The following is a 25,947-nucleotide window of genomic DNA, read 5'->3' as shown; positions in this document are numbered from 1 at the left end:
AATTTTCGTTAGCTTTTCACCAACTCAGCCACTCCATCCCAGGGTAACGTGCCAAAAATGTACCTCCTCTAAAACACATTTTAGATGCTCTAACATTTCACTCCCCAAACCCAGCCTTTTTATCCTTTCAAAACATTTGGACAAAAACTCCTGCTCTCACTGTAAAAATTTTCTAACCTCACCATAATCTCCAGTTGACTTTGCCCACTACTTTCTCACTATCCATCAAATACCTCTGGTCTCTCTTTTTCTCTGTTTTGTTTTTTTTTTGGTGGGGGGGGCGTCCAACTCATATTCCAAAACCCATCATTATAACTACTCCCTTGAATCACTGAAGTTGTTTAACTCAAATTCTGTACAAATAAGACCTGTGGTACCAGAGAATAACACTGCACTGAAATCCAAGAGAATGAGATTTCAGCATCACTCAGACCTCTAATTAGCAGCATTCTGCCAATACCTTTGGTAAGTTCCTTATTAACCAAAGAAAACATATGCTGTTTCTATAGCATGGGATTCTTGAAAAGACACAATGAAATCAGCTTCTGGAAAAGCATTTCCTTCTTTATCAAGGGGAATGGACGAGGAGACCACAGCAATGCAAGTGGAAAGGGATCAATGTTCAAGATGGGGAAAAGGTGGGTCAGGGGACACTAAATTGCTTTAAATGAGTTTAAGTCTGAGCTCCAGGAGGGGCATGTCACATGCAGAGATCTGGAACAACTGTTATATTCTGAAGAACCATAGAGAATGGTAGACATAAGAGACAGAGAAAAAAGTGAGCCCATTCAAGGAAGGTAAAAACTCAGAAACCACTTATCACATTAATGCGTCAGAGGATAAATTTAAGTGTCAACTAGGCTCCCAGCACTGCCATTCGGATTATAGTTGAAGGCATGGGGATGACGAGGAGAGGACTTAGTAGATATGCTAGGTCCTCAAACACCTGGCTGACCTACTCTGCAGACCCCAAACAGAGCTCATGCATTTTCTGGGAGCCACAATTGGCCAGGTTGTATCCTAAACATTGGGCCTAAAGAAAAAAGTTACGGGCCTTGCCCTCTTGGTTCTCACAGTCTAGTATGGAAGGCAGACAAGTGACCAGACAATGATATATACACCCACATTCAGTCTTTCTTAATGCTCAGGACCAATGCGGGCAGGGGGGGATCAAAAAGATGAAGATTTCAGCACAGCACAAGGCGAACATTTTAATCGAGTTTCTAAATATGGAACAAGGTCCTTTGGGAGGTAATGATCTCTTATCTCTGGAAGGACTCAAAAGCAGAAGATTAATGACCATTTACATAGAATATTATAGAAGAAAGTGGAAGGTTATGCCAGATGAATGCCAAGTTCCTTCCTAATTAAGATTCTGTGATTTTCAAAAGGGGACAGAGCCCATTCATTAGGACACTGCATTACATAGAGACATTTGCCTGTGTACAAAGTGAATTGTACAACTGACACAGAAAGATTCTCTTCTAACACAGATTACAATTTCTGTTGGTTGTCTACAATGTTCCATGTCTGGTATTTAAAAGCCAAAGATCAGTCTTCTGAATACAGAAAAGTACGTTACGCATTTCACTTATCCAGGTCTGTTCTGTGATCTCGTGCTTGTTAGGGGAGAGAAAAGCCTAACACAAAGGCCTGAGGTGCATTGCAGGCCTTACAGAACCAGCTCTCCCATTCAAAAACCATGCAGATAATCCAGGAACCAGTAAAGCAATAAAGAAAACGGGAAAATGCCAACTTTTCCAGACCTGGACATAATATGTAACCTCAGCCAGCCCTCCTGCATAATGTTTGGCCCACAAGGACAGAAAGAACAAGAGCCTAAATCCATAAACTATTCTAGAAAAACAACCTAAAACATGTGCCCTCTGATGAGCGGTCAGCCGTCGTTTGTTCCTTTGTTGCAGAGGAAGAGAAGGTGTGTTGACGTGGTGGGTTTGGACAAGAGAAGATTTAACAGGTTAATCACAGCCATCTCCAAATACACCAAAGAGGAAGGGAAGGAAATAGAATCTGTTGAGGGCCTACTATGTGCCAAGCACCATGCTTTCCATTACAAGACCTCTTCTTTACCAATAAAGGGGACCTAGAGCTACCAACGTGGAAAGACGATTAAGTTCTCTGTCTTACTCTCATCATTACCATATTACTGGTGAAACTGGACAAGGCAATTCTAAAGGCCACCTGGCTTCATTTCTTTCTTCTGCAGGGCATCTCCGAGCAGATCCTACCCTCTATGAGAGACACATGTCCCAGAGCTTCTGTCTCTCCTCTGCAGGTCAAGTCTAATTGGAACTGCTCCAGCCCATGGGGATATCTGGTCACTGCACTGGAAGCTCGGCCACTGCCAAGCCTGTGGTCCCTTTGAACTATACTCCAGGCCTGGATCATAAAATCCAGATCCAATTTGGAGAAGAGTCATATGTGAGATTTGGGGCAACTTGCTTAACCCCCACTGGGCCTCATTTGTCAAAAAATAGCTATGAGTATTGGGTTTCTTTTTAACCCTGAGACCCTATAAGTTCATGTCATTATCAATCCCTCCCAACTGAAAATGCCCATCACTCAGGAGGCATATCTTCCGAGGAAGCAGATGGGGCGGGCAGTAATGTCTCCATCCCCCAGTGAGAGGAACAATAGAAGTCTGTCTCCCAAAGGACAGCAGGTGCTGAAAGATGGCAGTTATCTAAGAGAACCTCTACAATACTCCATAGGGACCAGCACAAAGGCAATTGAGTATGAGTAGGACGGCAACTGTTAGAGTCAACCATCTATGTTTTCTGTAACCACAGCCCTGAATCCCACTTCATAATCTTTCTGATGCTGGTAATGAGCAGGCATCAGGTCTAAGAGAAAAGGAGATAAATGAGGGCTCCCAGCTAGACAGGGGAATCATGAAACAGCCCCCGCGCCAGCCACTTCCCTTCACGAGCTCGGGATCATCCTCACCCCAGTGGTGGCTTGGGGGTGACTTCCCGGGCCAACTAGGGGCAAGATCAAAGGCTGCTGGGCATGCAGGGCCTCATCTGAACACTGGCAAATATCTTGCTGATTTAAGGCAAACTGTCCAGAGTGGTGACTGTTTAGTTTAGAAAATGATCCTTGGATGGCAGTGATGGGGCTGTCCCAGCCCTCAGCAGCATCATTAGGAAGACACACTTTGGTCCCCAGCAGGAAGGCCGCTCGCTGCAGGCCTTTAAATGGAGGGGTCACGCTTAACTCATTTATTCTTCAGGAACAACCAGAAAAAGAACACCACCGAGAGCTCAGAGGACCCTTGTCTAGACACAATTATAGTATCTTAGCTTAAAAACAGGCCACAGAGAAGAAACCAGAACACAGGAGAAAGAACATGGGTTACGGTGTCAGTTCTGGCTTTTAATCCCAACTCTACCACATACTAGCTATGCATGTGATTTGGGGTTATTTAATCTCCCTAAGCCTCAGTTTCATTATCTGTATAATGGGGATCATAACAGGACCGATCCACAGAATTATTGTGAGCGTTCCATGAGAGAACCATGTAAACCTAAGAAAGAAAGTGTTCCATAAATAGCTGAGGTTACACCACAGCCTATGGGGTCCACAGTCACTGAAAACAGGAATTTTGAGTTCAAGTGCAATTCAACAGTGGCAGCTTCATCCAGTGGCTGCAACCCACGTCCCCCTCCTTTCCTTCGGATCCATCCCACCTCTGTGTCTACTGAATTACACAATCATGCATCTCATATCATTTCATTTGGAAAGGGAAAAATCAAATAGCTGCCTTGGCATTTATTAGCTGCCTGATCTTAGGCAAATATCCTTCGACTCCGAGCTTCAATTTATAAATTGCCTGTGAGATGGAGGTAATGAAACTCCTCTCTCCACCCCACAGGGTAGCCCTGAGAAGGGAGTGAGAGCACGCCGCCACCTGCAAAGCTCCACACGAAAACAAGTCATCGTCCTTGTCCTGCTGCCCCCCTCCCCTGGTGACAGGAGCTGCATATCCTGGGTAGAGTTGGGGGCACTCAGTCCCTGTAGCCTGTTGATCTGGGGCCTCGGAAGCTGGAAACGAATGGGCCACATAAACATCAGAAAGACCAGTGAGTGTTTCACAGGCCACAGGGACGAGCTGGCTGAGCCATCACTATTTGCAAATCCGCACTAATTGGTCATTACGGAGAGAAGCACACCAGTCCAGCGCAAATTTCTCACAGCTCATTTTTAATCATGCACTAATCCTTCATAACGTCCTTTCCCCTATTACTCCATTCTCCAGCGCTAACAGATAGAATAAGGGGCCCATAGGAGTATTTCTGAGAAATGCCATTTCCAACAGTGGTACAAAGCGATTTCTCATCCCCATCGGGGGAGGCCGTCTTACGTGTCCGCGGACGCTACCATCCGACATGTTTCCTGGATGCAAGTAAAGAACACAGCACCTTTCCAAGTCATCATCCATCCCTTCTCTAATGTCATCTAACGGATGGTGTTTCAGCGCGTTCCCTTCCTGGTTTACCTGTCATGGAAAGACACTCCACCTGTCCCACAGCTGCTCTTGGGATGTTAAGGCGGGTTGGCACAGATGGAGCTTCCTCATCTATGCCACTGCAGGGTCACTGGCAGACAAATACCTGGCTGTCTGCCCACGCCCTGAGCCACAAGGGGCCTCAGGAATGTGGTGAACCCTGACAGTGACCAAGAAACCCCTTCCTCAACCTAAATGTCCACTGACAGACGAATGGATAAAGAAGATGTGGTACATATATACAATGGAATGTTACTCAGCCATAAAAGAGAATGAAATAATGCCACTTGCAGCAACATGGATGCAACTAGAGATTATCATACTAAGCGAAGTAAATCAAAGAGAAAGACAAATACCATACATCACTTATATGTGGAATCTAAAATATGACATAAATGAACCTACCTATGAAACAGAAATAGACTCATAGACATAGAAAACAGACTGGTGGTTGCCAAGGGAGATGGGGTTGGGGGAGGGATGGAGTGGGAGCATGGGGTGAGCAGATGTAAGCTATTATATACAGGATGGATAAACAAGGTCCTACCGTATAGCACAGGGAACTATATTCAATATCCTGTGATAAACCATAATGGGAAAGAATATAAAAAAAGAAGGTATAGAGTATATGTATAACTGAATCACTCTGCTGTACAGCAGAAATTAACATGACATTGTAAATCAACTATACTTCAATTAAAAAAAAAAAACCAGAAAAAAACTGAAACCTTGGGGCTTCCCTGGTGGCGCAGTGGTTGAGAGTCTGCCTGCCAATGCAGGGGACACGGGTTCAAGCCCTGGTCTGGGAAGATCCCACATGCCGCGGAGCAACTAGGCCCGTGAGCCACAATTACTGAGCCTGCACGTCTGGAGCCTGTGCTCTGCAACAAGAGAGGCCGCGATAGTGAGAGGCCCGCGCACCGCGATGAAGAATGGCCCCCGCTTGCTGCAACTGGAGAAAGCCCTCGCACAGAAACGAAGACCCAACACAGCCATAAGTAAGTAAATAAATAAATTAAAAAAAAATAATAACCTGAAACCTCTTCCTAATGGCTTTATGTCTCTTAGGCACCCAGTGCTGAGTTTACTGTGTATCATTCATTCAGCAAATGTTTTCATAGGTGAGGCATCATCATGGTTTAGGTTTGCTGAGCAGGTGTTAAGGTTACAAGGGAGATGAAAAACAGACAGGATCCCAGCTCTTTCGGAGCCTGCACTCTAGGGGAGACAGACATTTACCAGCTTATCACACAAAGGCGTGAAAGCTTACACTCGGCAGCGAGTTTACTGAAGAAACGTATGTGATCCTCCGAGAAGATACAACAAAGAAACCCCTATGAGACGACGAAGGCAGGGAAGGTGTCCTTGTGTACATGGGAGCTTAAGCAAGAGAACGCGGACTCAGTTAGCGATGGGGGAGAGCAGGCTCAGAGTACAAGAGACAGAAGAAATGCCTCGTGCAAAGGCCCCCAGCGGAAGGGAAGGAGCAGAGCAGACTGGAAGATCCAGTGGGGGAGCAATGGCGCCAACAGTACAAGACGAAGTCAGGAGGAGGCAGGAGCCAGACGGTGCAGAAAAACTCGACTCAGTTAAGGACTGTGGTCTCCCCATCCTAGTAGCATCCGGAAATCACTGAAGGTTTTACGCAGAGGGTGGGGAAGGTGTGGCTGGGCTTGCCTTTGGAAAGGCTGACTCACGCTACTGACGGAGAACAGATGCGGGTGAGGAGACGTGAGCGGAGGAGAAGGGAAAAGACTTGTCTGGGAAAACAAAACAAAACAAAAAACTGCTGTTGTGTTGGCGAAAGAGTACACAGGGTTAGACAAGGATGGTAGCAGGGGAGACGAAGACCAGCTAGGACCTCAAATGGCCAGATGCTCGGAGAGAGAAAGGGACCCATCGAAGGCAAACTCTCGGTTCTGGATGAGCGACTAAGTAGGTGGTGGTGCTAGATTCCAGGAGAGGCTCAGGTCGGGGGGAGTGGGCAGACCACGGTTTAGGTTTGTTGAGCAGAATTATGTATAAATTATTATGACTGTTATCATGAAGTATGGAAAAATTATGTTTTACAAAATGCCTTCATACTCACTGTCCTTACCAGATTCTGACAACTGCCTCACGGGATACAGGACTGTGGGTGATAGATGTGTAAGAGGTAGGGAAATAAAATGCAGATGGTAGGGACATTGCATGGCAGAGTCAGCAACAGAAGGCAGGGTCAAGGGCAGGACTCTGGAGACGATATCCTTTAGAACGCATCAGATTGTTATTTTTTTTTAATGCTTCTTTTTAAGCCATGGAGTCCTCAATTCAAATGGACAAAACTCCAGTGTGTAAAAATAATGGATACCTGGATTCATGTGGGCATGAGGGAGTCAGAGCCCTAGTCTTCCCCCACACCAGTCCCCGCCTTTCCTCCAAGTCCCTAAGGAAGCCTTGGGGTTCCCGGGGGCAGCTTACAGGCCACCGTGCCTTACCTTTCAACCTCCCAACTGCCCGTGGATTTCCCTACGGGCCTTCAATCAAGAGCATTTGAATCCTATGTTGCCATGGCTGCAAAGGGGAATGAGGGATTGTCAAGAACCTGCTGCATTTCAGGCACTGCTGGGCCTTCACATGAGTTTTCTTATTTAATCCAATATCTTCTTCCACAGCCGGCAGGGTTCCACCCATTTTCAGCTGATCAAGCCAAGGCTCAGAACCCAAATCAGATAGCTCTTTAATGGCAAGATGGGAAATGAAGCTGGGGTTTTCAACTACTTCGTGGTTCCTCAAAGAGCAGAGGGGCTGCAGGCTTGCACAGGGCACAGACACAGGACTGCACTAAGAAAGAACATGCATATGCTTTGCCAGACCTGCACCCCCCCCGCCCCCCGCTGCTTTTCCCCATGGTGTTGGCCCTCAGACCCCGGGAGACAGAGTGGCTTGCTTTCACCTTAATTAGCGCAGCAATTTGCTAAATTTTGTTTTTCCCTTTTTAAGAGTGTTAATCAATTTTAGCTCAGAATAGATTGGAGTGGCACACAAATTACCACGACAATCCCCAAATGCTAAATTCCGAACATCTCGATCAACCTCAGAGCCTGAAATATGCGAAAATCAGCAACTCTGGTCAACATCTTTGTGATCTATTTAAAATGCTATGGCTCTGAAATGAAAAGATAATGGCTTTATGAGGTTTAGACCAAGCAATTTGCTAAAATCTGCCTCATGCCTAGGTGTTTAGTCCTTCCCAAGGTGACTGGAGACAGAGCAGCAACGGTTTCTGCAAAGTTATATGTTCCACTAATAACAGCAATTGATTAAATCCACAAGCATTACAGGGGACGAACAAATGAGCCAGAAATACAGAAAAGAACAAGATGTGCTCCCAGCCCCGTCCCCTGTTAAGAAGGTTCTAAACTAAAGCAGTCGACGGGCAAGTGAACAGAAAACGTCTTCCTCTTTCCTGGAGGAGTCATGGAAAGTTCTCAGAGGGGGTGGCCATGGAGCTGAGTCCTGAAGGATGAGTGGGAGCTGTGACAGGTAGCTGGAAGGGTGTGTCAGATAGAAGGAACAGCAGAAGCAAAGGCTCAAATGCAGGAGGGAGGGCAGAGAGCCCAGAGGTGGTTTCTTCGAGCTGAGTAATAAGCAAATTTGCAGGAATGGCCAGAGATGAGACTGGAAGATGAGTCAAGAGCCAGAATATGCAGGACTTTTAAATCAGACTGTGAATCTCAAGCTTGATGCAGACCACGTGGTACCACAGGAGGATTTTAAGCAAGGGAATGACATGGCCAAATGAGTCTCCCTTGGTTGAAACCCTCTGGCCCAACATAATCCTTAATATTTATTCAACATAGTCTTTTAAAGCACATTCACATATGTTCTCTCATTTGAGCCTCTGAATTACTCCATGAGGTTGGTGTTATAAGTACATTTCTACTCATGAAAAAACAGATCCAAAGGTATAGCTTGTTTACTTTGTGTCTTATGACCAGTAAATGACAACATACGAATTCAAACCCAGGCCTGTTGGACTCAGCGCTGACCTCACCGGGTAATAGAATTCTCCAGATATCGGCCACCATAGGCCTTCCTTAAATACGGACCAGGCCGGTAGCAAACACCCTCAGTTATACCCTGGACGTTTCCAGTTTGCAAGCTGAGATTTCTGCCTTTGCTGCTGTCTACTAAACCAGAAACAAGAAAAGCATCCTGCTTGACCTCCCTTCCCACCAGTACCTTGAGCTCATCTGCGTTGTAGAAGTCTACTCGCACGGCAGGCACCATCCAGGTCTGGAAGAGCGTCGCCAGGATCTGCTCAGCGATGGAGTCGGCGATGAGGTGGAAATGCAGGGGGTTCCGCCTGTGGGCAGGGAGAGGAGGAGAGTCAGGAGGGAGAACCAAGGCCGCAGAGACACGCTCTTACCAGCTGGTAACGTGTGGCCAGTTTCTAACAGCAGTGATGAAGGACAATCAGGCATGTTTCCTACTGGGGAGGATGTCAGAGCTGAGAAGGAGAGAGGATGTCTCATCCAACCTCAGGATTTCAGAGACGTTGCAACCAAGGACCAGAGAGGGTAAAATCACTGGTGACATTCAGTGCAAGCCAATCGCCATACCTGTTACTAGGGCATCTGTGTTTCTAAAAATCTTAAGTAGAGCATGCGTAACAATTTGGTCAACACTTTCTCTTTACCACCTGGATGTACCGGCATCAGTGCAGAAGCACGTGGACAAAGGATGAGGTCTCTGGACCGGCTGTGTGGAGCGGGCAAGGCACTTCTCCCCCAGCATAGCACTAAGTCCTGTCTTCTGCCTGTTCCTCTCCGAAAGAGAAACAGGCAGCCACGATGGCATCACCTGGGGCTCCCATAACTGAGAATCAGCTCATCCTCACTTGTAATATTTCTAAAGCCTTTATTCATTCTACCTTAGTTGACCCGCTGTTACACTGAGCCAGCACCCAAAATACAAACCAGCAGTACACAAGGGCAAAGCTTCCAATTCAAATGGAAATGGGTTTGAAGCCCAGATCTGGCATCTATCAGGGGAGGACTTTGAGCACGTCACTTATACCTCTGCACTGCTGCTTCTTCATTCTGCAAAATGTGAAAAGCCTCCTCTACGGGCTACTGGGTCAATTAGATAAGAAGTACAATACATGATGCATCTCAACAACAAACATAGATGGGATAATAATAGACAGCAGATACGCCTTCTTGAGGGACCGCCAGGCACAAACCAGTAGTTCAAGCCAGAAGAACTATTATCAGAAATATCATTGCTCTAGTACGAATAACAGCATACATCGTAATACCACGAATGAGCACCTCTGGAAATCTAAAGATGAGAATGACCTCGCCCACCCCAACCTCAAGGAGTTCTTACTATTTAGAGACAGTTAAATATAAACCCAAATATAAACAGAAGGTGGATTGTGATAACAGGTACAACAGAACACAGGGTTCCAGGAGAGTAAAGAAAAAGAAGGGCTAATCTGGACCGGGTCAGAAGAATGTGTAAGAGTTGGGGAAAGTAGTGCCCTGAAGGATAAATGACTTTATTCTTGGCAAAGGAAGAGGGGACTCGATCCAAGGAGAATAACACAAGACTCTGGCTGGAGCCCAGTGGGTGCTGAGGGTGTGGTGGGAAGGGAAGGGCTAGCAGGGACTCGCGGGTTCGAGCAGAGAAGGGGAGAGATGCAAGCGCGTAGGGAGCAGTGCAATGAACGCCCACTTAAACAGTCTGGATTTGATCAGCTTGGTGGGGGGGGGAGTAACAGACTGGCCCCATAGCTCTCAGCCTCCTGCACAATCGCTCTCCAGCCCCGTTCTAAGTTCTAGATACACAGATTTCTTTCAATTCCCCCTACCCCCGTGCTCTCTCTCTACCTGGGCCTTTGCACATACATTTACTCTGCAGGAAACCCTCTTGCATTTGCTCATTCTGTAAATACTTATTAAACACCCACTGTTCACCAGGTGACGAGCAGGATGCTGGGGACATGGTGGTAAGACACCATCCCTGCTCTCGTGGTCTTGTCCTCTCCTTCTTCCTCCTCCTCCTCCCCCGCCTCCACAGCCCCCATTCAGCATTTGGTTCTCACCCAGCCTTCACTTCTGAGGTCTGCCATCATTTGCTCTTAGAATCCTTCCCGGACGACCCAGGACTAAGTCAGGGGCCCTTCCTAATGCACAGTCATCTCAGCATCTGTGCCCATCCTTAGGCTGTGGTTGCCTGTTTACTGGTCCGCATCCCCCCTCGACCGTGAGCTCAGGGGGGTAAAGGATGATGCCAGTTGTGTTGAAATGGAGAGCCCCATGATCGAACTCAGTGCCTGGGATGCAGCAGGAGTTCAATAAACGAAACGAAGAGTGGGATAGATGATGGATAGTGGGCAGCTAAGGGGAACAGAGGTGTACACCTCATTTAGGAGATTAGGTGAACGTGAAACAAGAATCTGACTTAGTGTCTGGGGAAGAACAACAGAGAAGTGGAATCCAGAGGAATTTCAGGAGAAGAGATCTTAGATATGGGAGAAATGGAGAGGAAGAGGAAGACACGGGGGTTCCTGGGCTGGTGGTGATTCGTTCAGGACAGGGGCTACAAGTAGAAAGGCACACTGGAGGAAGACGATGGGTTTGGGACTGGGTAGACCAAGTTTAAGGTGAGGGTGGCAAAGCCAGGTGGAGCTGGGTAGATGAGTCTAGACCTGAAGAAAGTTATTATCCAAGGCCAACCTGCCAAACACATAACAGGCGCTCAGGGTGCTGAGCTGAACAAATGACCCAAAGGAGCAATCAGCACTGCTGAATTTCTCCATGGCACCCATGGTGTGAACACTGCAAACTCTCCCATTAAACTATCTATACTCAGAAGGAAGGGGCATGCCTGCCTTACAGCTTCCCTGGAAGCCCTATAGGTCGCTTCCCTATAAGAAGCTGCCAGCAGTCCTAGGTGATGATTGGTGGCATGAGGCAGTGATGGTGTGTTTGTTCACTGGCCAGTGACTTACCTGGACGCTAAGCCAGAGACAGCTAGACAGCCACCTGGAAGTCAGAGGGTCCCTTTAGCCCTCAGTGTTGGCACAGTCCTCCCCCTCTCCCACGAGCCGTGACCGGAGTCTTATGTATCAAGAATGAATGAAGATAAAACTGTATAACTGTCAGCTTGCATTTTTATCCACAGTAGAGAGATGGCTTAATTTTAGACATGGGGTAACAATACCAAACAGATCAAGATACTCATATTTGCCCCAACGCATCACGTTTTCCACACATCTGTATCTTTGTCTGGGCTGTTCCTTCTCCCTGGGATACTCCCCTGATACTTGGAGGTCCCTGAGTACCTGTTCTTCCTTTCAAACTCCCCTTGTAAGGCATCTCCTCCTCAAAGCCTTCTGTGAGCCCATCCTCATCCCTCCCTTTTCCTGCTAACTGGGCACCTCAAATGCAAAGCTAATCTACCACTTACGGCAAAGTACTGTGTGATACAAATTCAAACACCTGGCTCCTTCTCTCCACCACCAGGCCTCTGAGAACAGGAACCATCTTTTCATCGCCACCCCCAGTGCCCAGCAGAGAGGATGGCAAATAATGGGTGCTCAAGAAACACTGGTATGGGCTTCCCTCGTGGCGCAGTGGTTGAGAATCTGCCTGCCAATGCAGGGGACACGGGTTTGAGCCCTGATCTGGGAAGATCCCACGTGCCGCGGAGCAGCTGGGCCCGTGAGCCACAACTGCTGAGCCTGCGCGTCTGGAGCCTGTGCTCCGCAACAAGAGAGGCCACGATAGTGAGAGGCCCGCGCACCGCGATGAAGAGTGGCCCCCGCTCGCCGCAACTAGAGAAAGCCCTCGCGCAGAAACGAAGACCCAACACAGCCATAAATAAATAAATAAATAAATAATTAAAAAAAAAAAAAAAAAAAAAGAAACACTGGTACAACAGAGGAAGAAAGCCAGCGCCCCTCCTTCCCTGTCACCGTTCACATTCCCATAAGAAGTAAAAGCAGCTGATGGCACGCTTGCATCAACGGTTCAGGGCTGGCGCTCTGCTCCAGGACATCTGGGTCAGAACCCTGGCTGCATTAATGACTAACCAAATGACCGAAAGCATGTGACTTCATCTCTCTATGCCTCAATTTCTTCATTTCAAATCACAAACAATAATGGTAAGTAAGCGGTAGTACACTGGGTAATTGTGACAATTAAGTGATGCACATAAAGCACTTAGCAAATACCTGGCATGTAGTATTTCAATACATGCTAACAATTGGTATGGTCTGAATGTTCACTGCCCCCCACCCCAAATTCGTATGTTGAATCCTAACCCCTAAGGTGATGATACCAGGAGGTATGGCCTTTGGGAGGTATTTAGGTCACTAGGGAAGAGTCCTCCTGAAAGGGGTTAGTGCCCTTATAAAAGAGGCCCTCTCGTTTTTTTGACCACATGAGAACACAGAGAGAATTCTGCAGTCTGTAATCAGGAAGTTGGCCCCCAGCCAGAGTCAGGCCACGCTGGTGCCATGATCTTGGACTTCCCAGCCTCTAGAACTGAGAAAAAAAATAAATTTCTCTTGTTTATGGGCCACACAGTTTGTGCTATTTTGTTATAGCTGCCTGAATGGACTAGGACCACTATTATCTACATTAACTTATGAAGCTGTTATTTTCTCTACTGCTTTTGCGTCACTTTTCAAATAAAGTGCTTTCAATTAATTCTTCCATTCACAGACAAAAAATGAGTTGAATGAATAAACATCCGACAAAGAGCTATCAAGCAGCAAGTAAGGCAGAATAGGGATTTAGACAATGAATGGGCTCCGAGTCCTCTCTTCAGGCAGCAATCAATCTGGCAGAGACAGAGAAAGAATACAAATAACCACATAAACGTTAGAACACCGGTGTGCCATAACACTGGGCTACACACACAGCCGCAAAGTCTGGGAATGGCACAGCTCCCAGGGAGCCACCTGAAGACACGGACATGGACGGTGAGTGAAGGTACTCCTGGAACTGGATAGTGAACAACTTGCACAACGGTACAGGACGGTTCCACAAGGAGGAGCATACATGCTACTGGAGTATAAGGGTGGGAGAGACCACTTCTCACTAGTGGAGAATCTAGGAAGTGTCCATGGATGATGGGGCAAGTAAACCGGACCTTTGGATGCAAAAAGATGGAGGATAGAGGAAGGCATTCTGCAGGAGGTAACAGAATAAGGAAAGGAACAGAGGTGGGAAAGTCCACCATATGTCAGTGAAAGAACAATAGTCTTATTTGAGTGGATCATTCAACAACGTTTATTGAACACCTAGTGTATGCCCGGAATGGGGAGGAAAAAAAGAAGAGACAGACAGTATTAACAACAGGAAGACAGCCAAACAAGGTTTGGGGAGCTCAGCAGGCAGCAGATTGAAGTTGTAATTCAGGAGGTTAATCTAGTTACCAAGCAGAAGATGGGCCAGTGTGGGTAAGAGGAACAGGCTCTCAGAGGAGGACGGTGCAAGCATCTGTATTAGGCTTTCCCCCTCTTCTGCATTCTTCCTCTGGTCTATTTAAAGCATCTCTCCAGAAGGGAGTTTAACTCCAGAAAGACACTGGGCTCATCTTTAGGGCTAAACTAGGTGTTTGCATTGTCAAAGGGGTCAGTGAGCCTCATCAGCTTCCCTCATTAGACAACTAGGAAAACGCTCATCAGAGGACACACAGTCCCCAGCTCAGGGGACCACCAGGACCCTGACAGTTTGCTGACCCCGTCTCAGTAATCCAATGCGGTCTAGCCAGCAGTAGCGCACGTCTCATCGTGGGGAGCATGAACACCTGGAGGGGCTCTGCTAATGTTCCACCTTGGGTACCATCACAAGGATGTGGGTCCCGTCAACTGCACCTCCAGCGGCCACGAGGTAAAGCACCTGAAAGCATGGCCCAGACCACTTTTCATAGAGCCCCTGTGTAAGCCAGAATGTCGCCCTTGAGCTTTAACTTCTGAATCCGGCTGCCAACCAGATGGTCCCACTTCATATCCCATGGGCCCCTTGGAATCAAGACGACCCAATTACAACCCTCCTAACAAACCAAGAATGTCAGCTCCATGGGGACAGGGACCTGGTTGGTCATTCACTGGTGTATCCCACCCCCTGGAACAGTGCCTGGCATATTAAATAGGGGCTCATGTTGTCCTCTCTTGGCCCCTTACACGTGCCCGTCCTCCTGAATTCCCTGCCTGAGTGAAAGGTGCACCATTCACCCAGACTCACAAGCTAGAAATGGGATTGTCACCTGGGCTCCTTCCCCGCCCACGGCCCACACACCCAGTCAGCCGCAAGTCCCCAGAGGCAGCGTTAGTCTCATGGTTGGGTCTTTGAAGCCAAACCGCCTGGCTACTTCTTACCTAGGTCCTGTCACAAATGATGTGACCTTGAGTGAGCTTTTTAAATCTTAGTCTCAGTTTCCAAATCTGTAAAATGGGGTTGATACTGATGGCTCCTACCTCAAAGTTACTGCCCAATTAACTGAGTTAAAATATAAAAAGGACTTAGAACGGTGACTCACAGGCAGTAAGGACTTCATAAAAATTAGCTATTATTATCCCAACTAACCTTAGTAACATGTTATGAATATAGTCACCCCTTCTCTCCCCGATCTCTGAGCTTGCTCCCTCCAATAGCTCGTCCATCCTGCAAGCCCTGAACTCTCTAAAATGATCACGTGATCCCCCGCTCACCATACGGCCTCCCGCCTGGAGCTAACAGGACCTTCAATGACCTCACCCCGTTCCCCGTCCATGCTCACACCTCCCCACTCCCTCCTGCACTCCAGCCATTGTCTTCCGCAGACCTGCATGTGGCCACCTCTTATCCCTCCTTCAAGAATAAACTGAAGTGTCATCTCTTCAAGGAAGCCCTCCATGGCTACTCTATCCAAAATGCCCCTCTCCCTCCCCATCACTCCCCACCCCACTGCCCTGTTTGGTTTCTGTCTAGCACTGACTAGTATTAGAAATCTCCATCTTCATCTGCAGGTCTGTCTCCATCCTCCACTAGAATGTGAGCTGTCTAGGGTAGAGATTCTCTCGTTTCACAGAGCGCCTACTCTCTCGTTAACCCCCTCTACAACCCTAGTGCCTAGAAAGTGCCTGGCCGAGAGTCAGGTCCAGCACTTGGCCACGTTCTCCCACAGACTGTGTTCACGCTGTCGTGGCTTCCACACCGCCTACACGTTGCCGCACTTCCCTTCCAGCCTTCTGTTCTCAATTTAGACGCCACGGATCCAAGGAAGCCATTCCACGGAGTCAGATGCCCTTTCTTAGTGCCTCCCACTGATATCAGGGCTCAAAACTCAGATTTTTGCAACTGTTCCCTGTTAGACGGAGTCTTGGCACTGGAAGCTACATTTTGTTGATGATCTTTTCCTCAGATTTTTAACAGTTCCTTGTAGATATAATCATCCAGTGATTGTTTATTGAAAGAATGAATGAACGGACAGATGAATAATTACCGAAGAGAACCAAATTCCCTGAGTGGACACAATTACCTGGAAATTAGGTGCAGAGGCACTTAAAAGAAAATGTGAGAGTAAATCTTTTAATTTGGCGTTAGGTGATGGTTTCTTAGATATGACATCTAAAGCTCAAACCACAAAAGAAAAACAGATAAACTGGTCTTCAAAATTAAAAACTTTTGTGTTTCAGAAAACACCATCAAGAAAGTGAAAAAGACAGCCCCAGAATGGGAGAAAATATCTGCAAAGCATATGTCTGATAAGGGACTTAAAACCAAGAATGTGTAAAGATCTTTTACAGTTCAAGACAAAGACAAGTTAGCAGGTTAAAAACGGAGCAAAGGATCTGAATGGTCATTTCTTGGAGAAGATATACAAATGCCAAGAAGCACAGGAAACGATGTTCAACATCACTAGTCACTAGGGAAATGCAAATCAAAACTCAGACACCTCTTCCCACCCACTAACATGGCTAAAATAAAGAGATAGATGATAACAAGTGTTGGTAAAGATATGGAGATACTGGAACTCTCATTTGTTACTTGTGGAATTCCAACACAATTGTAGCTGCTTTGGAAAACTGTTTTGCAGTTTCTCAGAAAATTGAGCAAAGCTACCATTGCTGAGTTACCCAGCAATTCCACTCCTCGTTATATACGAAAAAATATGAAAACATATATTCACACAAAAGCTTGAACACAAACATCCAGAGTAGCATTATTCATAACAGTCAAAAAGTAGAAACAACCCAAATGGCCACCAATTGATGAATAAACAAAATGTAGTACATGCATACAATGGAATATTACTAGGCAATCAAAAGGAATGAAGTACTGACACGTGCTACAACATGGATGAACCTTGAAAACATTATGCTACGTAGGAGAACCCAGTCACAAAAGACCAAATAGTACATGATCCTGTTGATATGAGATGTCCAGAATAAACACATCCATAAAAACAGAAAGTAGACTAGTGGTTGCCAGGGGATGGAGGGAGGGGGAAATGCGGAGTGACTGCTAATACATATGGGTGTTTCTCTACAAGATGAAGAAAATGGTCTAATGTTAGATAGTGGTGACAGCTGCATAACTCTGACTACACTAAAAACCACTTTTCAAGAGTGAATTTCATGGTATGTGATTTACATTCCAATGCTTACTTACTGGCCTGAGATGTGGAGTGATGGCCTGACCTACGAGTTTGGGAGAGGGATTGAGGCCTGGTCTGTTCAGCTGTCTCTGGGCTTCTTTCCGTGGGGAACTGTGTTGTACAGTAAATCATTTGCCCAGGTGGGGAAGGCCTGCAGTTTTCCAGGTTGGCTCAGACTGTAAGTAAACCCAATTCATGAGGCCAAAAAAGAACCCACAGTTGAAAGAACATTCCACAGTTCAGGACTAACAGCAGTAGAGGTGATATTTCATTCTCCATGTGTAACTTCTGAGTCTTATTTTGCAATTGGTTCCTAACTCAGGAAGGTAAAAATGTTTTAAAGATAGAGGCCTCCAATTCCCCAAATCAGCCAGAGGTGATGAGCCTCCATCCTATTCTCTGTTGTCCAGAGGTAAATTAGCAAGAGTTAGACAGATGTTAAGAACATATTTACGCCAAAATGAGTTTCATAAACTGAAGATAATAAGAACTCATTCAGAAGAATCACGAAAGGAATAATTTTCTTAATATATGATTCAATGTTATTTAATTTTACATCTATATAACATCTGAAATAATAGTCTTTTATACCAGTCTACCAGTTACATACACATTTTGGGAGCACTGCTTTAAGCCCATGAGAAAAGGCTTCTACCTGAACAGGCAAGCTTGAGTACACATCTTCAAATACACTGGGGTCCACTTGGTTGGGTTCAAGCAACACAGACACTAGGTCTGTTCTAATTCAGACCAGATCACACTTTTTTAACAAAGAAGGAAGCAAGTGCATGCTTCATCTTTAGCACAGCCTGCAGATTTTGCTCATAATGAGCAATGCTCCTGCTGCCTCCGGTTTCCTTAACTGCTCCCCTGTTCCAGGCTGGGATGCAATAAATATGGTAATACAAAGAGGCAAAGAAACCCTAGCTTTCTCCCTGCTTTTCCTTTCTTATTTTGTCAGGAATGTGCCACAGCCCCTGTAAGGCAATCCAAAGTCTGTTTTTTATTAAAATATACAGGGACAGCTGAGTTGAAATAATCCTTAATTATTAAGGTTACAATGGAATTGCAGTTTTAGAAAAAGAAAGAGCCTGTGACAGCAACTTGAATGCTCAGGGAATCTGTTACACTGAGAGATTTAAATGGAACTCACTGCAGAAGACCACAGCAGCCCGAATGAGGGCTTTTCAGTGTGAGTTCTTGGTTTGGGGGAGGACAAGTGGCCTTGATAATGTGGGAAGAATCGAGGACAAGTCAGTATCATGTCAGAAAAGCTCTCCCGGGGAGAAGAACAGAGCAAATCAAAGGCCTCATGGTGTAGTAAAAGCAGCATGGATTCCAGGGTTGGCCGGAGCCAAGGCTGGAAACCCAGGAGCATCACTTATTCACCTGTGACCTTGAACAAGCTATTTAACCTCTCTGAGCCTCAGTTTCCTCGTCCATTTGTGGGAGTAACGGCATCCACTGTACAGGGTTGGGATGAAGGTCAAATACAATGACCTATCCTTGGCATCTGAACTATACGAATTAATTCTTTTTGGTTTTACATATACATGCGTAACTGAATAGCATAGATCTTTTACCTGTTCACAGATTCTACATGTCCTTGCTGTTTTTCTCCCTGAACTTTAGTGAGGTAAAATTGACAAATAAAAATTGTATATATTTAAGGTGTACATTAAATACTTTGAAAACATTAAAGGTGATATTTTTATACATGTATACATTGTGAAATCATCATCGCAATCAAGCTAATTAACACATCTATCGCCTCACATAGTTACCATTTTCTTTTCTTTCCTCTATGCGATTTTCTTAAGTCTTACTAGAACACTAATAATGTCCAGGCCTTTAAAACCACTATTTATACTTAACACCTCAAAAATACATACCTGGGGGGGGGATGAGGATGATAATGGAAATTACAGGAATAATAATAATGTCTACATGGTCACCCAAAATGATGAATGAAAATAAAAATAAGAAAATGATACTCAAAACGGTAACTTTCCAAGAGCTCAGACTCTGAAGCTAGACTGACTGGGTCCAAACCCAGCCCGGCCCCTCCTCTCTGTGACCCTGAGCCTTGACTTCACACATGGGACCTCAGTTTCATCATCTATAAAATGGGGATACCAGTAACCACACCACGGAACTACATGAACATTCAGTGCATTCATATCGGAAAAACACTCAGAACACAGCCTGATGTACAGTGAGAACTACCTTCCTATTTGTTAAATAAATAAAATGCATAAATGTTTCACATCGATTACCTCTTCTGATATTCACAATAGGGCTCTATGAGAGGTTGGGGAGCAAGGCAAAGCTCCAAGAAGTACAGTGACCTGCTGGGTCACCAGCTCATAGATGGAAAAGCCCAGAATCAGAACCTACTTCTAGTTTCTTTTACTTAAATCCTAGGTTCCTCCCTTCCAAATCTGGAAACTGCTTCTATAACAAGTTGAAGCCTGAATAAGCAATAAGACAATTAGAGGCAGACACTGGTCACGAAGATGCTCTTTTATCCTCTCTGTTCTTGAGGGGCACAAGTAAAGCTTAAAAAAAAAAAAAAAAAAAAGACGGGCGTAAGCGCACACACACACACACACACACACACAAAACCCCAGCTGTTTGACATGAAAAGTAAGGCAAATCACCCAGCTTCTTCCTGCCAACAGGGCTGTGGAGTAAGGGTAAGCAGATTATCCCAGCAAACAAATATTAAATGTCTACAAGCTGGTCCACCTTCCTGCCCAGGAGGTAAGCACTTAGTGACTAAGTGAATATATATACTTCTTCCTCTGCTCACTAAAAGCTCGGTTTCCTTGAAGAGCAGCTATACTTCCCAGTTTATCTGCAACTGGGATTGGAGTTACAGGCATCCCCCCAATTTTTCTTTAAATAGTCTCCCATCTAGGTGACACAGACACATATTGTGTTATTTTCAACTAGGTAAACCTTTGCTCACATTTATTTTGTATTTATTTTTCTCATCCTCCTTTTTTCTTCATCATAGAGGGTGCAGAATAAGATGATCAAAAATATATATAAAGAGAAAACAAAACCAAGATCATCTGTATTTCTACCACCCCAGGCACAACATACAAAAATTCCATTTTTCATGTATGTTTTGCTATTCTTTCATCCCCCGTATTTCAACCATGTATATGTGTATCTGTATGCATGCCACACATGTGTGCATGTATTTATATAGTGGAACGATGTTATGCATGAGTTTTTGAATTGTGTTGTCACTCACCTTATATCATAAAATATCACTTGTTGGGCTTCCCTGGTGGCGCAGTGGTTGAGAGTCTGCCTGCCAATGCAGGGGACACGGGTACGAGCCCTGGTCTGGGAAGATTCCACGTGCCGCAGAGCAACTAGGCCCGTGAGCCACAACTACTGAGCCTGCGGGTCTGGAGCCTGTGCTCCACAACAAGAGAGGCCGCGATAGTGAGAGGCCCGCGCACCGCGATGAAGAGTGGCCCCCGCTTGCCGCAACTAAAGAAAGCCCTCGCACAGAAACAAAGACCCAACACAGCCAATAAATAAATAAATAAATAAATAAATAAATAAATAAATAAATAAATAAATAAATAAAAATATCACTTGTCCTTGTTATGACATACTTTTTACAATCAACTAAGACTATGGTTTACTATAAGAGGACATTCCATTATTTAGACTTACTGTTTAAGTATTATTTGAATTTTTATGATTATAAGCAATATTTTGCAAAAACTTTTTTTCTGTAATTAGGATTATCCTTTTAAGACAGACTCCCTAAAGTAGTCATAAGGTAAATATCTTGGTCATAATACTATGAACTTTCTTTCTAAAAGGTTATAGCAATTTTTTACTGCCAGCATCAGCATATAAGAGTGCCCATAACACTTTTACTATCTTTTAAAATATAGTGTGTCCACTGTCATTAAGCGTGCTGCAGAAGCAAAATTGATTTGATGTAACAAAGCAAACCTTAAATGAAATTTTGCTAAAATTCTTGTCTGGAAAATAAATCTAATTACTGTAATTAACAGTGAAAGCCAAAAGAAGCATCCTGCACCACTATAGTATTAACATTAAGAAGGTACTCCATTTGTCAAAGTATTTTATAATCAAGTATTAGTTAATCCTCATAGCATGCTTTGGAAACAATGAAGCTATTTATAGCTGGACTTTCTGAGCTGAATGTCTTTCAAAGGTCCTTTTGTTTTGATATCTCAAATCATTATCACCAGCATATCAATTCACAGAATGATTCGCATCTGTAGAATTTCAAGGATGGGAGGGACTTAATTGGCTATTCGGTCCAAGGAGATCAAGTAGTCACTGATGTGGGGTGTAGAATGTTCATACCACATACTGAGAGTTTGCTTTCTTCTCAAATCCCCATGCCGCCATGAAAGTATGGCATGCCATCAGCAGCTGATAATAAACCTACTGCTATTTTTAAAAATTTATTTATTATTTTATTTATTTACTTTTGGCTGTGTTGGGTCTTCGTTGTTGCGCACAGGCTTTCTCTAGTTGCGAGCAGGGGCTACTCTTCGTTGCGGTGCGTGGGCTTCTCATTGCGGTGGCTTCTCTTGTTCCAGAGCGTGGGCTCTAGGTGCGCAGGCTTCAGTAGTTGTGGCACGCGGGCTCAGTAGTTGTGGTGCATGGGCTTAGTTGCTCCAGGGCATGTGGGAATCTTCCTGGACCGGGCTCAAACCCGTGTCCCCTGCATTGGCAGGTGGATTCTTAACCACTGCATCACCAGGGAAGCCCACTATTGCTATTTTTAAATTTAACATCTTTGTGCTTCAGCTACTGTAGGAGTAAAAGTTTATACTCAACAGGATTCTTAGCAACTATTGGAATTATTTAGGTTTTATGACCTTAAATGTGTCGTAATTGAGAAAGAGCACGACTACCTATCATCATGCAAATACTCTTCTCTAAAGAGTGGGCTTTTTTTTTCAATCAGGGAGGGACCCGAGTTCTTTAGTGGAGGCAAGGAATAAACACATAAAGGCTGAGAACCACTCATCTGATTCAATGCTTAGCCTACATAATGCCTGGTTTCAAGGGGCAGATGAAGGCTGCAGAACCATGAGTGTCAAAAATGCACAGAAGCCATGGTGTTGGGAAAGGGCCCCTCTTCTTTCGCATTCCCATCTCCTCCTCAGATGTACAACTGAAATCACAGTGGCAACCGGACAGAGCTAAAAGGAGGACCTGCGCACCCCTAGCAGTAACTGATCCTGTAATATATTTGTTGGTTGTTCACCTCTCCCAGCTCCCTTCCCTGCTCCAGAAGGCAGTGAATCTGATGTTTTGCTAACCTGCCAGCTGACTGCAGGAACACTGGGGGCCCAGCAAGAACCAGCCACGTGAGTTCAGTACAAACAGCTGAGCTAAGAAATGTTGTTTTCAACCAAGTAAGTTTTGGGGTGAACTGATTCCTAGCAAAAGCTAACTGATATACAAACTGGAGTCTCAAGAGTGAGATGATCTGCTGAACATCACTGAGCTATATAGCGGCCTGAATGTGAAATCAAACTAAATCTGGGCTAGTAGGTAACTGGATGAATTAACACTCTTCAGGTTATTTATTAATGCAGTCTCCTAGGTTCACTTATTAAACAAGTCAACACTTACTGAGCATATAATACATGTTAAGTACGTTGCTGAGATACTGGGAAAACAGGAAAAATAAGGCATGGTGTCTGTCTCCAGAAGCCCCAGATTCTACTACAGAAGATATAACATGAATACATAAATAAATTACAATGTAATAAATATAACGATAGAAAGATACACAGGGTATTATGGGCTGGTAGACGGGGAGCCCCGACCCAGGCTTCTGGTTAGAAATGATGCCTACACAAAAGCTTCAAGGATAAAAGGAGTTTGCCAGCCTGGGGTGGCAGGGAGAGGCAGGGGGAGGGGAGAAATGGGCAGAGAGAGCGGCAAGAGGAAAACAACAGGCAGGGCGCACCTTGGAGAGGGTGGGGACCTACCAGCAGATCAGTGCTACTGGAGCAGGAAGAAACAGCAAGGAGGAGAAAGAGAACACTGCTGAGAATGACGTCACCTCCCGGATGGTCTGTGTGCCACAGTAAAGAGATTCAATTCTCTTCCCTCGACAAGGAGAAGCTAATGAAAGGTTTTAGGAAATCAGATTTGCATGCCTGAAATATCATTCTGACATTAGGGAGGATGGGTCAGGGAGACAGAAAGCACAGCTGAGAGTACATGTAGACATGAGCTATGACAGTCACAGTGGGGATGGAGGGGAAGGGGTGGAACTGAAAATTACTTAGGCAGGAGGACCTCAAGGCATCGGTGACAGATGGGCTGGTTGGGGGACTGAGAGAGGAAGTGGACACAAGATGAATCCCACCTTCCTGCAGGGTGGGTATGTCTTGGGCGTCCACCATCTCTCCCTTCTCCTTTTATGCTGTTGACAGATTTGGGTGTAAAACTTTACATTGATCACTGTTCAATTAAACTGTGGGAGCTCTTCATGACTTCCTACTGCTAAGACCCTTCTGGATCCTGCCGTGGTCACCTGATACATTTCCATGCTGTTGGCTGCAGCTGTGGATGGGCTTCATCCAAACCCTTGGTAAGAAAGAATGTTCGAGCAGAGCCCAAGGACACTGGCTGGGGCTGTAGGTCCCATTCTGGATGCACTCTGAATATAACTAGGTATCAATCAAAATAGTGAGGGGACAGAAGAAAAGTGCCATGAAAAAGTATTATAAAAGCAAATGGCAGGAGTTTGACTTGGAGAACAGAGGACTCAGGAGGGACCGTCATTTCCAGGTGGAAGAGGAATCCATCCTTTGTATGACTGTCTCCATGGTGATGCACTAGCACCAACGGGCTTCATCACACAATCTACCGGCTGGAAAAGTTCAGTTTGATGTAAGGCAGGACTGTCTAATGGTCAGAAACACCCGGAGGTGGGATGGGCTACGCCGGAATAGAATAAGCATCCTGTATTAGCTTGCTAGAATTGCCATAACAAAATGCCACAGACTGTGTGCCTTAAACAACTGGCATTTATTTTCTCTAGTTCTGAAGGCTAGGAGTCCAAAATCAAGGTGTCAGCAGGGTTGGTTTCTTCTAAGGTTTCTCCCCTTGGCTTGTAAAATGGCTGTCCGTCTGTCCTAATCTTCTCTTCTTATAAAAACCTCAGTCATACTGGATTAGGGCCTACCTATATGACCTCATTTTAACTTAATTATCTCTTGAAAGGCCCTATCTCCAAATACCATCACATTCTGAGGTCCTGGAGTTTAGGATTCAAACAGAGAAAATTTAGGGGGACACAATTCAGTCCATAACACAACTTGTCAACAGGGAAGTGTAAATGGAGGTATGATGACTGTCAGGCAGGGGAAGGCAATGAAGAAACTGAAGGAGCAAATCTGGAGTGTCCTTGAAGGTCCCTTAAGGTCTAAGAGCTACAATTCTAAACATTGCGAGAGGGCACCTCATCACGGCTGTTAAACATTATTAACATGATAATCTCCCCAGGGTTTCAGACAATATTCACATTTTCATGGCAGCTTAAATGATTGATGAGAAATGTTGCTTTTATTTAACCCTTTCTGGAGGAAAGGCACAGGCTGGCAGCTACACACGTGAGCCCGCGGAGGACGATAGTCACGCTTACCTGTGAAACAGGACAGACTTCACCAAGGTGACGACATCCCGGCTGGCGTTGTATCCGGCACAGACAATGGCAACGTGGATCGTCTGGGAAGCAAAGCAAACAGGGGAGCAGTTAGATGTAGATGGAGGAAGAGGGCTTTCCTGGCGCTTTGGACCGCACGAAAAAGTGCCCTTATTTCTCGCTGGGATCACTGGGACACAAAAAGCATTGGCGGCAGCTGTCAAGAATAACTCGAGACAGTTTTATTAAGGCCTTTTTAATCGGTTTATGGAGCTGTCATCATTTGGAAACCATTAAGGCTCTTTTCAATTACATTTTGGGGATGAGAGAAATGGCAATTGGCTTGAATAGCTAAACACTGAGTCCCGGGCCCCCCATGCCTGGAGACAGTGACAACTGGTAACAAGAGAAGAGAAAGTAATACGCCCTGAAAGGATGAACTGACAATCGGGGATCTCAGACGGAGACGTGGTGGCTCAGAGTTTGGGAAACGTTCTCACAAGATGTCTCAGGTCAGGGGTAACCTGAAAACAGGGCAAAGGGACCAACAACCACCTATGGGCCCCAGCTGGGACGCCATTCAAGGAACTGAAGACGGGCAGAATCAATGGGATGAGGACGGGTCATCTCCTCCAAGCACTCGAGAGCATGGGCCCCAGTCTGTCCATTAACCAATCACTGCAACATGAGGGGCATGACACGTGTCCTGCAGGATGTCACGGAAGGGAACTATGCCACGTGCAGAAATACAGCACACCACGGTCCAATCACAGCAAAAACGTCAAGAGCTGAGCTTCCCAAACGGGGTGACTTGGAACCTTGGTGTGCCGTGAAATGAATTACAGGCGACGAAGACGCTCATCTCTTGAAGTGAGATCTCCAGGCTACCAGGCAGGGCTACCCCTCAGGCTTGGCTGCCCTCTGCTGCCAGCAATTTTTCCTATTCACCTCCTTGTACCATACAATTATCATCCTCTGTGGGAACCACACCTGACAAAGACTGGAAAGTACTGCCCTAGGGCATCCCCTTTAGGAAGTTGCCCAGCCTCTCTCAGAACAGCTGGAAGAAAGGGGGGGGGTCCTGCCTCTCCATGTTGTCCTTTTA

The 25,947-nt window shown here is 45.5% G+C and overlaps 1 protein-coding gene and 1 long non-coding RNA gene across 5 annotated transcripts in view; one reads left to right on the top strand and one right to left on the bottom strand.

Annotated features, from left to right (window-relative positions):
* The window catches only part of LARGE1 (LARGE xylosyl- and glucuronyltransferase 1), a 603,451-nt gene that overhangs the window by 283,322 nt on the left and 294,182 nt on the right, over positions 1–25,947 (bottom strand). For all 4 annotated transcript variants that reach the window (XM_082420995.1, XM_082420992.1, XM_082420994.1 and 1 more), the window contains exons 4-5: positions 24,843–24,925; positions 8,753–8,876 (exon numbers count right to left, since the gene is read on the bottom strand). In XM_082420995.1, the coding sequence (XP_082277121.1) occupies positions 8,753–8,876; positions 24,843–24,925 (207 nt within the window). The remainder of the gene's footprint in view (positions 1–8,752; positions 8,877–24,842; positions 24,926–25,947) is intronic.
* Positions 1–25,947, top strand: part of LOC309641222 — a 551,394-nt gene that overhangs the window by 351,802 nt on the left and 173,645 nt on the right. The gene's annotated exons all lie outside the window — the stretch shown is intronic.

Source organism: Balaenoptera physalus, assembly GCF_965194825.1.
Source record: "Balaenoptera physalus genome assembly, chromosome: 13".
In the NCBI taxonomy this organism is placed as follows: Eukaryota; Metazoa; Chordata; class Mammalia; order Artiodactyla; family Balaenopteridae; genus Balaenoptera; species Balaenoptera physalus.
This window is presented reverse-complemented; position numbering and strand designations above follow the sequence as displayed.